At 33.5% G+C, this 14822-nt stretch overlaps 2 protein-coding genes across 2 annotated transcripts; both read right to left on the minus strand.

The window, feature by feature from the left end:
* Positions 1-1552: 1552 nt before the first annotated feature.
* On the minus strand, positions 1553-3646 carry LOC145069394 (gamma-tocopherol methyltransferase, chloroplastic-like). Its single transcript, XM_079016321.1, has 6 exons — positions 3308-3646; positions 2645-2814; positions 2419-2523; positions 2120-2323; positions 1838-1940; positions 1553-1751 (listed from the first exon to the last, which is right to left on the minus strand). Exons 1-6 carry the CDS (start codon positions 3558-3560, stop codon positions 1648-1650), a joined length of 939 nt encoding a protein of 312 aa, XP_078872447.1. The 5' UTR covers positions 3561-3646; the 3' UTR covers positions 1553-1647.
* Positions 3647-9575: 5929 nt separating this feature from the next.
* LOC145071246 (iron-sulfur assembly protein IscA-like 1, mitochondrial) lies at positions 9576-11110 on the minus strand. The gene is made up of 3 exons (XM_079018160.1): positions 10850-11110; positions 10074-10191; positions 9576-9970 (listed from the first exon to the last, which is right to left on the minus strand). The coding sequence occupies exons 1-3, from the start codon at positions 11040-11042 to the stop codon at positions 9862-9864; spliced, it is 420 nt and encodes a 139-aa protein (XP_078874286.1). The 5' UTR covers positions 11043-11110; the 3' UTR covers positions 9576-9861.
* Between the last annotated feature and the right edge of the window lie 3712 nt (positions 11111-14822).

The raw sequence follows: 14822 nt of genomic DNA on the forward strand, positions 1-14822 counted from the left end.
AAACCCCTGGACTAGGGTTTTTGTCCAAACAGCGGCTACTCGCCGAGTCCGCAGCTCAAACCCCGCGCCTCATCCCGATTCTACTCGGCGAGTTAGTCCTTCGACTCGCTGAGTCCAAGGCTAAAACGCAAAAATAAATGAAGATTTAACAACAGAATACATACCAAGAACCAGGTGCTACACTTGTCCTGAATGACATACCCGATATTAACTTTGGGGAAGTGATGTAAACCATTGTTATTGTTACCATATCGTTATTGTGTCTCGTGAAGTGGGAATCTGTTAGAGATATGCTCATTAACACAACAAGTTGTTGGCATTACATAAGCATATTTGGTTATATACAGTTGAACAAGTTAAACATTAGGGTTTACCTATAAAGGCCCCCATTGATCATGTCATTCCATCCTCCTTCATAACTCATGAGTTCTCTCTTGTCTTACTTTCAACCAAGCACACACACACATTGTGTGCCTTGGTCTTAAATAAATCAAGTTCAAGCATTAGAGAATAAGGGTTTCAAGCTATTTTCATTGATTGTCGTCTTTGGGTGTGAACCAATTGATGAAATCTACTTTGGGTTCTTAAGATCATCCAAGAACATAACAACATAAATGCATGGAAGATCTTGATGGCTTTATGTATTATTTCTCTTGGCATGCTTATTTTAGTTTATGTTTTAAACTACTATCAAGATCCAACATAATACCTAATTGAGGTAATAGTCCCTCTTTTCTTCCTATTGGTAGGAAACCAATTAGATGTAAGTGGGTTTATAAAATTAAGTACAAGTCTAGTGCATAAGTATATAGATACTAAGAGTATGTTGAGTTTTAAACCTGTTTCAACCCTTATGAATCAAATTTTAGGTGTTTTCAACACATGAGGTTGATTCTAGTGATGAACTGCTGATTAATGTTACTAATTAAGTATCAACACATTATTGATAAACTAATATACTTAACCATTACTAGATCTAACATTGCATTCTTTGTTGTTCAAACGTCGAGTCAATGCCATGTATAGTCCCATTTTTCACTCATAAAGATAGTTTTGAGGATTCTTAGAGACCTTAAAGGCTGTCCCGGTAAGGATTGATCTAAAAAACTTTTGTTTTACTTAATGTTAGTTTTATGATTTGATCTTCCAAAGTAGAAAATTTTCTTATGTGTTTTATGTGTTAAAGCTTTATCGTTGGCTCTTATAATCTCAGCCACGTTGTTATTTTGAGGTTGTAAACCTAAAAAGGGATAACTGATAGGTGTTACAAAATTGTATAAACGAGTTAGAAATAAATGATCGACAACGAGAAGATTCTTTTTGTACAACATAAAGTAATGGCATATGACAGGTTGGGTTAACGTGGACCCACTTCTAGATACTTCTTTATTTGTTACTTTTGGTATAAAAAAATGATTTTCACTCTTTTTGATATTACTAGTTATTTTATGAAAGAAGACTTTATCTTTTATAACAGATTCAAAATACAATAACAAATTTAATTATATAAATTCACACTAGAAAACAAAAAACAAAACTTATAAAAAAAATATGAAAAAAGAGTTATTATACATTAAAACAAGAACCCAAAATGAAGCAGTCTATCAAAGAAAGTACAACAATCAAAAGTACATTACACACCTATTTTTATTCAGGCTTTTTACATGTAATGATGGAGAATTTTATTACATCTTTCTTAAATCCTTCAATCATTGATGGCATTACCATTGCTCCTCTTATAGTCTTCCATCCTATCCAATTTTAATAAAATTTAAAAAAAAAATCATCATCATTATTAAGAAAAAGAAAAAGAAAAAAAAAAGTAAATCTTAATTACCACTCCTTAGTAATGACGTAATGCCCTTCCAAGACAAGGCTGTTTTTATCACAGCTGGCCAAAATGGTGCCACATTTCCTGACCAGTCTTCTGCTTTGATGTCCTAAATCAACAATGCACATCCATTTTAAAGACTTTTTTTAAATACGGTTTAAGTTTAAGCAGTTGCAGTATAAGAATTTTAATTCTGTTCATAAGATAGTGTGGTGTGGGCCAGCTCAGAATAACCATTTTTTTTTACTGTTAGGACAAACATGTCAGATATACGACAATGTAATTTACCTGAAGGGAAATGGATTCGAGTAATTTTACATAATCAGCGGTAGAACACCAAGCAGGAAGAAAAAATCCTGAACAAATCTTGTTCAGGATTTTTTCTTCCTCTGGGCGTAGGGACTTTTCGGTAGGTAAAAGGTCCCTATGACACCATGTGACTATGATAATTGTGGCTCCTGGAGCAGCCACTCGAGCCAACTCACTAACAAACTGCCAATTTAAGTAAGAGTGAAATTAGAATATGTCAGTGTATGTCACCTTGTGAATTCAGGAATATTAAAGATTTTTTTTAAGAAAACGAGAACCTTTAGTTTGTCAGGCATGTGTTCTCCACTCTCCATTGACCAAACTAGGTCAAACTTTCCATCAGGAAAAGGCTGGTTCAAAGCATCCGCAACTTGAAATGAAACCTGCAAGCTTTTCATGATTAGTTCACAAACTAATAGAAGCTCATGTTATGCAACATTTTTTTCATCAAGTATAAGCAAAATTTGTCCCCAATTTTTTAGATGAACAAATAATGATTGTTACCTTGTCAGCTAATCCTTGGGTAGCAGCTAGGGCTTGAGCCCTTTCAGCTTGAACAGGGCTGAGGGTGATGCCATGGCATTCAGCTCCATATTTTCTTGCTAGGTACCTTGAGCTACCTCCTATACCACACCCAACATCAACTATGGTTTTGGGCTTCTTTACTGGATCATCTGCAAAATGAAAAGTGAGAAGGAAAAGGGCAACTCATGAGATCGATCAAGTATGATTTACTCTGAAAAGTGAAAGCTGAAAGCAATGAAACAGGAAGGTAAAGTACAATTTGAAATTCTTTCCTTGTGGAATCTTATTTTTTCAAATTGAAGGTTGTGAATCTCATAAAAATTAACAACAAATACATAATCGCAAAAGATATCGCTCACAAACTACTTTAGCATGAGTTAATCAATGGAAATAAGTTCATTCGTAAAGGTGAAAGTGAAATATAGAGCTAAAACCTTGATTGATTCAAATTAGCATAGATATTATCAGTTTTTGTCTCTAGTGAAGTAACCGAAGCTTCTATCATGTCGATTTTGAAGTTATGCAGAGCAATTATAAAGCGATTCAGGATGAAAATTAAATTTGAAGCTTCGGATTTGGAGAAATATCAGGCAGAAAATCGATTGATTGAACTAAAAAGAAGAAAGCAGTAAAATATTATACCAGGAACAGAGGCGAAAAGTAGGCTTTGTTCGATCATACGGATCTGAGCAGCGCGGTGGTCGGAGAGTTCTACGACGGCATCGGTGTCGTAGAATCCGTGATGCATGTGTTCTCCCCATATATTCTCCCACATCCCCGAAGATTCATCGTAGAATTCTGCTATTCCTTTTTTTAGCTGTTGCTGCTGCTGCTCATCCGCTGCAGTCGCCATTGTCATCGGAGGAACTGTTGCATCAGCAACCACCGTACTCATGACTCCTTGAGTGTTGAGTGACTGCAGAAGCTGCCTCGTGGTGGTGGTGGTATTGCGTCAACAATGGCACGTAGGAGAAGAAATGCTTTTATTTATGGACGAGTGGCCCAAAACATATTTTATAGTATCTTTATTTATTGGGTTTTTAATATTATATTATTTTTATTCTTATTATTATATTATTATTTGTTCTTATCAAAACGTTATATTTTAATATATCAAATTATATTTATAGTATTTTTACCTACCAAACACACTATTCTGAAAATCTTTCCGTGTACCAAAAAATATTCATAATAATTAAATACATAAATAATATAAAATGCAAATGCATTAGTGGAAATATAAAAATAGGATGATATATTAAATACATAGATAATATATGCTTTTATTTTTTGTAATTAATCTTTTTTTCTTAAATTTAAATTGCAAAACAGTTGATGATTTTTTGTTGAGTTCACTAAAATGATATCTAGGGTGGTCATATATAATTTTGGTATGTTGATGATTATAATTATGCAAGTTGCCTTAGACATAAGATAAATCATTCAAAACACCTTTTCAAAAAATAGATAAAAACCTATTGTTTTTTTTTTTTGGAAAGGGAACTTCCCTAACGAGGATTTCTGGGCCAGCTTTCGCGCACCGATTAATCCCCAACTGCAAACATGAGGCTAAAAACCTATTGTACAACAATCATGCCTAAAACCTGAGTAATATCAATAACAACGGAAGTTTCTTTTTCCAGAAGAACAACTTGAAATTGTTTAATTAACAACTATAAGCATAAAGCTTAATGAGTTCCCGAAAATACCAAATACTGCAATACATATACATAGCATATAAAAATGGCTCGCAACCAGACTCGTAGCCTAGCGTCGTTCCATCATCAACAGTGACCCGTATCCTAGCATTGTTTTGTCGACGACTTTATGTATCTAGGTTCACAACCTAACGTCGTTCCACAATCAACCCTTCAAATATGATACATACAAAAGGATATATATATATATATATATATATATATATATATATATATATATATATATATATAGAGAGAGAGAGAGAGAGAGAGAGAGTTAGGTTCAAATATTTCATTATCTATTGTGTGCATGTATGATTGATTCTGGATCAATCATTTTATTATTTTAAAAAAGTAATTAATGCATATTAAACGTTGAAGATGTAATTAATACCCATTATATCTTCAACATGTAATATGCATTAATTACTTTATTAAGATAACTAAAATGATTGGTCCAGAATCAATCACACATGCACACAATAGATAGTGAAAACAAAATAACCTAACCCTATATATATATATATATATATATATATATATATATATATATATATATATATATATATATAGGTTTAGGTTCTATGGAAAACAAACAACCCTAAAAATCATTAAAATGCATAAAAAAAATACTTAAAGATCAAAAAACTTTTTTTTGAATTTTTTTATCAAAAAATCACAATTTATATGGAAAACAAACATGTGTCCTCGAAAGAACTAGTTACACGAACTATCTAGATGTCAATCAGATGCAAAAGCTCAGTCTATAACTGAAATCTATCAAAGTTTGACCAAAAGTCAAACTTGTCAAAAGTTAATGGTCAACTAGTCAAAGTCAACGGGCAACGCGTCGCGACCTAACTCTTGGTCGTGTCTCGACACTAAGCGAAAAAACAGCCAAAATAATTCTTGAAGCTTCGTATCGCGACCCTTCCTTAGTTGCATCACGCTTTACAAGTCTTAACCAACTTCTTGTTAAACCCTTAATCTCTTAAGACCGATGCTCATATTCTCAGATATAAACCCAAAAAAGGTATTAATGGATAAAGTTTCCAACTTTTATCTAGATCCATGGCTCAATCACTCAAGATCTCAAACCCTAACACAAAAAAGCCCTAATGATTTGTTCCTTTGCATGGCTCTAATGGATCCCAAACATGCACTAAAATGATCCTATAAACGCTCAGAAATCATCCTAACTCCGAAGTCAAGCATAATGTTCTAGAGTTCTACCAACTCCAAGAACATCAAGAAAAAAAAGGACCAAAACACATCCAGTAGTCTAGATCTATGGAAGAAATGCATAAAGGAAGAGACTTTCTAACTTACAATGGTCCATAAACAAAGTAAAAGGTTGGATCTTTTCTTAAATGAAATCCGCAATGCACCAAATGCTCATTTCTTCACCAAAGTTCACTCAAAAATCAAGAACACACCAAGAGGCAATAATACTCAAAGGGGTTAGAGTTTTGTAACATCCTAAAAATAAGACCCGAAATTTTTTCATTTTTAGATTAATTAAATAGTAAACCATATCATTGTCATAAAACCAAGGAAAACAAATTGTATCAATACATCATCAATCATCATATTAAATCACAAATGTGGAATCGTGTGGTGTGTACTCGCATATCGGGCCCTGCCCACTGAGTATAACGCCCCCTCCCCCTAAACTCGCATAATGGGTCCCGCCCAACATATAAATCATATAAGCACATACACATACAAGAGTCGCACAGACATCTGGTATCCTAGAATCACTAATCATGGGCCGACATTGGTGTCTTAGACCCGCTAACATGGTAAGTAAACTCACCTTGCACTGCCAAATCTCACAGAAAGAATCCCTGGCTGTTGGGCCGCTAACAATCACAAAATAACATCCAATTAATAATTGGATCCCGACTCACACTAAAAGTCCAACTAGGGTAAAGACCTTTTTACCCTTTCACTAATTTTGCCCCAAGGCCAAAGCCCAATTCAATGTCCAAAGAGGCAAAACCCATTTTCCATAATAATCACTGAAAGCCCGATATGACACAATTTTCCAAATTGGGCCCAATTCCCTTTCATGGGCCTTCAACCAAGATCCAATAAACTTCTTAAGCCCATAATAGCATTTTTATGGCCCAACAAGGCCCTAATCATCCCTAGACCAAACATGGCCCAACACCGTGAGCCCAAACCTTCTGAAGCCCAACTGTTGAGTACACGGGTCATACTCGCATAGAGGCTTGTACGCGCGGTGTACCAGCTTGTATGCCCAGCGTACTCCTCAGCTTTGTCAACTTCCTTTTTCAGCACTTATTTGGTTAAGACTTCGACTCCAAACCTAGATTTGACTTCTCTAAGTTGGTTTATCACATAAAGTTGCATGAGTCCAACTTGAATCCTTCCTTTCCTTCCCTTGAAGCAATTCCTCGAACAACTGAACAAGAAAGAGGTCTCTTACTGGATCTTCTTCCTAGTCCTAGATTTGCATCTTGTGGTGAAAGGAAGCCCAGTTATTAGTAGCAAAAAGAGAAAGATGAAGGGCTTCGCTCCCAGGTTGATGGATCAAGAGGATCCGACATTAATCCTCTCATACCTACTACTTGATGCAAATTCCCACGCGTTACGCACCCGTTCGCCACTTTGTTCTCAACTCTTCTCACCTCCTGGGCTTCGGTCAAGTTGCTTGTACCTGCTGTTACCTACCGTAGGACCTCCGTCCCCGAAGCGAAGAAAGAGGAGCAGGAACAAGAGGTTGTCCTCTCCCGGCCCACTAGTTCCGCAACTACTACCGTGGTTGTTGCCAACGCATTTCGACCCCGTCGTAGTTCTCAATCATTTCGTGGAACCGGGCGTGGTTGAACCATCTACCATGGGGGGAGCTAATGCACAGGGAAGAATTGATTAAAGAGAAGGGAGCCGCCCTAGTAGCATGGGACGACAGCCTTGCATAGGAGTAGTTCTGACTCCGAGAATAGTAATTTGCTTGATAAATTAAGTCATACCTAAAAAAGTATGTGCTAAAATATACCAAAGCTATAATGAACTTCTGTGTAATGACATTTTTTGAGAAGAAAAATATTTGAGAAACATTAATAATTTCTACAAGTTTAATAATTATTACAATACTAATAAAATAGGATGGATGAATAAAAGGCCATCAAATATGGTTTGTTATTATTGGAACAGTTCAAAACGTGTTGGTATGGATATTCAGTTATTCACCACAAAACATCAAGGTTGGATGTATTGTATTTGTGGTAACACAATAACGTTAATTGTATTATTCAAAATAACAAAAACTAAAAAATGAATATCGATTGAAAATACATATTGTTACATAATTCCTAATTTTTCTAAAAATGAAAAATAGAAACTCGACCGATATTAACCAAACGTGTTTTCTAAAATTTCTATTAAAAACTTAAAATGAAAACTTAATTTCTTTTTCTAAAAACTTTTCCAAAAAAAATGAAAACAATTTACACAGCCAAACGTACCATGTTCCCTTTATTTTGACTATAACTTACAACATAAACTATTAAAATATGATTTTGGAACAATGTTATACTAAAATAAGAATTAATGAATACATATATTTTTTTAATAAGCAATCTATACCATCACCATGTATTTACTTCTCAAAGTGCTATTTCACAAGCTATAACCAAATAATCCAGTTTTATTATTGGAACGTGGCAGCATATATATTTTAACTTAAACATTTGAGCATTTACTCGAACAAATCTGAAACATGGATCACATTGATTGTGGTATAAACATTATCGTACCAAAACTCATATTTAATGCGATGGTACAAAGTAGCTTGCCTTATTAAAGTGTAAACATTTATTGAATAGAGTGGTCACCACCTCTGAATAAAGAGTATTCTCATGATGTCTAATTACATCAAAAAAATTTAAAGAAAGATTTTCAAAAATAGAAACTTTACAAAGTATATAAATTCTGATATTGAATAGAGTGCTCACCACCTCTCAATAAAGAGTGTTCCCATGATGTCTAATTACATCACAAATTTATAAAGAAAGATTTTCAAAAATAAAAACTTTACAAAGTATATAAATTCAGATGTTCTTTATAGAACGCTCTCTATTCATATACTATATCAATCCATTAGAAAAGGACACCTTTTTAACTCTTTTATGCCAAAATAAACATTTACAAAGACTAATATTTTTTAAAATAATATAAGTCTCCATGTTATAGTAAAACATGGTTTTGTATGGCTTATTACTATTTACTTAACCATAATTCAGACGATGACTTATTTGGTTATTAGTCTTCAACCACATAATATTATTCAAAGTTATGTATCTATTATAGTATTTAATACTATTCAACCACATAAGGAAGAAGAGGCGAAAAACAACAAGTTTCTTTTTCATTGTTAGTGATTGTGCTTGGAGATGAAAATAGAAGAGTCATCCCTAGTTATCGCCAGTACGATGGTTTTTGTCTTTGGAAAGAGAAGGGTGGGGAGGGGGCTGTCACAAGGAAGATGAGTGATTATGGAGGCATGGTATCGGTGGTAGGGTTTTATTTTTAGGTTAATAATAATAATAATAATAATAATAATAATAATAATAATAAGCAAAAATGTCATTTTGACAAATTTAATAGTGTAAACCAAATGGATGTCAACAATTGGAGCTAAAAACACAACCAATCTTTGCCACAAAGACAACAAAATTTTTTTAGACCTTATCCAAAGAAATTGCAAATCATATTAGATCATTTTTATAATTTTCTTAATATTTAATGATTAGAAAAGAAAACTTTTTAAAAAGCTTATGTATTTGAAAAAGATTTATAAAGAAAGTTTTTTTTATTGATTTAATAAAATAAATAAGCTTAAGGTATGTTCGATACATTCGTTACTTTTAAGAAAAATCTCAATTAAAAAAAATCGTTCAACAGTAAAAGTTTCTACTTTTTAGCTAAAAACAAAAACTTCAAATCCAAAAACTATTTCGAAAAGCAATTAACAAAAACCTCTTTTATAATCTTGCAAATTGACTTAATTAGCTTTATTGTAAAATCAATGATGAATTTTTTATAAGTCTTTATTTAATTTAAATGTTTTAAAAGCTTCCAACTACTTTTGTTGAACACTCGTTAAACAAATAAAAGCTACAACTTCTATCTTCCAGCTGATCAATGAAAAAAAAACAAGAAAAGGTAATTGTCACGTGACAGCAATCAACAAAAACGAGCACTATTTCACATAAATTCAAGACCACAAAAAGAAACAAACAAACAAATCTTACAATTGACGAAATAATATACTTAGAAACAAAGATCAAATTTTGTGGGCCAATAATGACAAGTTCGTTGCTTCTAGATCTAGGCAAGAACAAGAAAATAACATCCTTTTCTCACTTGAAAGGCAATTATTATTATCATCATCATAAATATTATAATCTACATATGCAATTATATAATTTTTGACACCTACTATACAAGATACATAACTTGTTGTGAATTTGACTAAGAAGTGCCACCAGCTTTTGTAGATTCTGTGCTACTTGTTGTCATAAAAGATTCACCACAACCACACTGCCCTTTTGAGTTTGGATTGATAAATATAAATTCAGATCTACACCCCCCCCCAAAAAAAAAAAAAAAAAAACTAAATCGTTCTTTCTGTATTAAGTAAAAAAGAAACACAGATAAATAACCAAAATAACCAAATTTTTTACCTGAGCTTGTCGTCCACGAAGTCCATTTTGGTACCAATAACATGCATAAGAGCCTTTGGATCTATCAATATCTTCACACCCTTTTCCTCAATCAACTCATCGAATTTCCCTTTTTCATCTATACATTATTTAAAATATCAGTGCTCATATGATTACTATTGCAACTTGTAACTCTAGAATGAAAATTATAGCATCTAAAATTCCATGGTTGTTAGTATATTCCCTCTGCAAATTTACTAGTGATTTTGTTGCAAGATTAACAACACCTGAAGACCATGATGAATGGATATACTGCTATTTCCACATTCTTATAAAAAAGAGCAAATAGGTTAGTATATGGTGTGATTGAGAACACTCAGTTACAAGTTTGAAGTTTCAAATATTTTTTGCTCTAGGAGGACAAAATCTATTCTCTATTTGATTATATAATAAACCATGTTCCATATTCAATTTGAACAATATCTGCAACTGATGCAAATCACATATGTCCATCCTATTCCTACCATCGTAATGGCACACATTCACACAGTTCTCATATGTCACTGAATGTCATCGGTGTTTCTTTTGTTGATTCATATTTTCTCGATTTCATGATTACGAGTTCAGCCAGACCATTGGAACGAACCCGTTCGCTAAAAACCAATGTTAAGCGGGAAATCCTAATACATTTCAGGCACAAAATTTCTAAAAACATCGATAAGAAGTCAAATTACCAGAAGATTAGATGATAGTCTGCCGAAATTTCTAACACAGAGATAATTTTTGATAGACCTAACCTGCGTAATTTAGGGTATACGAAAGGCCGTTACAACCGCGAGCTTTGACGCCGAGTTTAAGGAAAGGGCGTTGGCGCTGCTGTAGGAGGTGGCGTATCCTACCCGCCGCCGCTTCTGTTAAAGTTAGGGCTTGCCGTCTCGTCGCCTTCACCACCCTCTCAGCCGTCGCTGCTGCCAATTTTGAAGTTGCCATGTCCCTCTCGAATCTCGATCGATGATCAACACACCTCGGAAACTAACGGGAATTCCTTTTACTTTCTATTCTGTGTTTTCGGTAAAAAAATGAAATTAGAATTTTATTAGTATTTTCGAGTTTTGAAAAAAAATGAAAAAAAAACTTATTTTTATTACTCTATATAAATATTTTACGGTTATGCAAACGATAGTAACAACAATATAACACTCTATATTACCCAAATATTTTTAACATAAAATCTATTTAATATAATTAAATCTTAAATCATACAAATTATAAAATCAACATTTTTCTCTCTCTAATTTGATACTGATATTGTTTTAACTTTTTTTTTACTTAATACAACTTAGAGATGGTTTTATGAATTCCATTTTTAATTTGTGCATATCATGAGATTCACAAAACTTATGCATAAAGTACACACAAATATACACCGAAAACACAAAGTTTACTAATGTAATTAATAAACTTTTGTGAAAACAATGTGACAAATGAAACTCGTCTCTATTTGCAGCAAATAGTCCCTTCATTTATTTCCCGAAAAAATTAATAATAAAAAATAATATATATATATATATATATATATATATATATATATATATATATATATATATATATATATATATATATATATATATATATTCAAAGATGTCATTAATATACATGTAACTTTTAAAAGCACAAGGTCACGAAGGCTTAAGATCTAAAAGTGAACATGCTTTGCTAAGCATATGGGCCTTTAACCCAACTATGTAAAACCCCTCCAGATCTTGGCCCAATCTTTGTCCCAAATAGAAACCCATATCTTATTGAATCTAAAGTCTAAACAGACCTAGTTGATATTCTATTCTGCTTGAAGTTAGCTGATGTCAAAAAGGGGGAGAGAATCTTGGTAAAACAAGAAATTTTGCTGAAGAAACCTCGCTACTAGAACTAAAGGAAAGCATATTTTGAGGGGGAGCACGAGTCAAAGAATTCATTAAAGATTAATAATAAAAGACTTCATCAATTGTGAGTTGCTTGATGATGTACTTACCTTAGTTTGCTCTCTTTTATAGCTAAAATTTCAAGTGGTAGATATCTTAGAAAATGGAGTGTCATTAATGACCGGTCAATTCCAAAGATTTGATGGATCTAGTCTTTATCATTTTTCTGAAAAAGCTGCACATTTTTTATGTTTAAACTATTTGTTGTTCGACTAATTCTTTTGATTGTATTCTTATATTATTCTCGTGTACCATTCTATATAAAAGGAATCTTACGGTGGCAATTTGAGCCCAGTATGGAACTTTTGACACATTATCGTCCCTAGAAGCATGCTACTGTATGTAACTAAATCTCTCTAAGTCTCTCATCAGCGAGACCATCTGCAGAGAATATTGAGTCACCCTCTCATGTTGATTGTATAGCATTGTCTAAACTCTCATGTTGATTGTATATCATTTATCATAAAAGCATTACATATCCAAAAGACAACACTTACAACATATATAAACCACCATTAAACCTTCTAGCACCAAAAGACAACATTTTCAGGTGGTTATTACCAACAAAAAATCCCTAACCTCTAATTCCTAATTCCAAAATAGCACAAACAACAGAAACAAGACCCACGAGGCAAGCAAGCACATCTTCAGCTGACCCACTTCAACTTCATACCTATTCATTGTTCTCAACAGTCCTGGTATGATAACAGTTGATCTTTGACACATAGGGGGATCGACCCACCCCAAAAATCCACATCTGGATCCTTACAAGAATACATTAAAGTAGAACAGTTATTGCATAACTACCGAAATATCATAAGCTAATATGAGTTAGCTTACCATTTTAGGTCATGCATAGAAACGACGACCAGGGTTTCGTGAGGTCCATGAGGTCCGCACAACAGCAACATTCCCACGGAAGCATAGCACCATTTTGAAGCTTGTAACAGTAGAAGTAGATGAGTGACGAAGAAGAAGAAGACCTTTGTTGTTGCTTCTCTATAAATCAAAATGAAGTAGAAGAAGGGGATTATGTATGAGTATGTATATAAAGGAGAAATATGATATTATTTCAAATAAGGACCTAAAATGACCAAAATGCCCTCACATGGAGGGCATGTGATGGCACTAACGGCTCCTAACAAATGTACTATGACGGAATGGACTAAAAACCCATGAAAACCTTGATTTTGGACCTTCGGTGCAAGCTAGAAACTTTTTGGACCCCATCCAAAGGTTTTTGCAAACCACAATGACCAAATTTACAGTTTTGTCCTTTTAAAAGCTCACTGGAGGTGCAGAAAAATTGATCTTGAACAGGTTCTGGATCGATCCTAAGTCGATCCTTTTTTTTGGATCGGTCCTAAGTCGATCCTTTTTTTTGGATCGGTCTTTGTTTGGAGCGATCTTTTTTAGACCAGTCCCGATCGGTCCCGTCCTTTTTTGGATCGGTCTTTTTATGGATCGATATTTTTTCGGATTGGTTTAGCTATAAACTAGTCCGATACCGGTTTTTTTTTTCGGTTCGGTTTCGGATTTTTTTCGGGTTTTGTTTCGGATTTTTTCAGGTTTCAGTTTTTCTAGTTTTTTATTTCACTTCGATTGTCTTATGATACATTTCTTTACATTATAAATCAACATCCATCAAATACATATGTAATAATTCCAAGATTTCATAACTTTGACATATCATTAACATATAAACTTAAAAATTAAGTTCATAATATTACAAAGAAAACATAGAGAAATTGGGTTCATAACATTACATAAAAAACTTAGTAAATATAAATAAGTTCATAATATTATTAATAATTTCTAAAACATAAATATATCATCATAATGTCATATCCGGAGGGAAATTCCAAAAGTTGTAGTTGTCATTGGAATACGGAACTCCTTGGTCGGGGTTAGAGTAATCTTGGCCGGGAGTGATGTTAGATGATGTACTTGTAAAATTTGCATTTCGTGCTTCTTGAGTGTCGACAATATCTTCATCAACACGGTGTTAGTGTATGATGACACTTCTACGCCTCTTTTCTCTATTTCATCTACCAAAATCTCGGTTTCAATATGGGTTAACCCTTCTTCAAGATCCGTGCTATTTTGTGCTCTCTCCATTGCATCATAGTAGTCCTTTAGCATCACTGACATTTGCACCGATTCATCAGTTAGCATACACCTTCGAGCACTTAATATCATGCCACTAAGAGAAAAAACAACATTTTGAAGTTATGCTAATAGCTTGGACCGTTAGTACATCCCTAGCCATTGAGGCTAGGACTTTATATTGACCTAACTGTTCTCTATCTTCCCACCACTTTAAAACATCCAATTGTGAAAATTGTTCATCGGTTATATTAGAAGCGTAATCGGAATCTTTATACATTGAAAGTTCATCTAAAGACGTTTGATTGTATCTTGGCCATTTTGATTGACTGTCCCTAAACCATAAGGATCCGATACTCAAGGAACTAGGTGGCCTCATGATAGAGGTTGAAGAACTAGTTGGTTGAGTTGGGTGCCTCGGGATAAAAGTTGACGAATTTAGAACTGCATATTCATTATCATATATCATATATAATTGTTTAATTGTGTCTTCAAAAATGATATATTTTTAGTTATGTCAATATCATCTAATCCCAAAAGATTGTCGATACTAAGTAGACTATCTGTTACACCTTTAAAATTCACATATAGATTTAGTGCTGAAGTGATCATAAAAATCGGTGGAAATTTTTCAAAATATTTTTCAAGTTTTTCCATCATTAGAGAAACAATTTTCTCCCATTGC

The sequence above is a fragment of the Lactuca serriola genome, chromosome 8 (genome assembly GCF_051521515.1).
Source record: "Lactuca serriola cultivar US96UC23 chromosome 8, Lser_US96UC23_V15, whole genome shotgun sequence".
Classification (NCBI taxonomy): domain Eukaryota; kingdom Viridiplantae; phylum Streptophyta; class Magnoliopsida; order Asterales; family Asteraceae; genus Lactuca; species Lactuca serriola.

Excerpts from the sequence above, each read along its gene's own strand:
- LOC145069394 (XM_079016321.1), bottom strand. The coding sequence starts at position 3,560 with ATGAGTACGGTGGTTGCTGATGCAACAGTTCCTCCGATGACAATGGCG. Across the intron at positions 1,941-2,119 it reads TCGAATCCATTTCCCTTCAG|GACATCAAAGCAGAAGACTG; the intron begins GTAAATTACATT and ends TTGTTGATTTAG. Across the intron at positions 1,752-1,837 it reads TACGTCATTACTAAGGAGTG|GATGGAAGACTATAAGAGGA; the intron begins GTAATTAAGATT and ends AAAATTGGATAG.
- LOC145071246 (XM_079018160.1), bottom strand. The coding sequence starts at position 11,042 with ATGGCAACTTCAAAATTGGCAGCAGCGACGGCTGAGAGGGTGGTGAAG. Across the intron at positions 10,192-10,849 it reads GTATACCCTAAATTACGCAG|ATGAAAAAGGGAAATTCGAT; the intron begins GTTAGGTCTATC and ends AATAATGTATAG. Across the intron at positions 9,971-10,073 it reads TTCGTGGACGACAAGCTCAG|ATCTGAATTTATATTTATCA; the intron begins GTAAAAAATTTG and ends GGGGGGGTGTAG.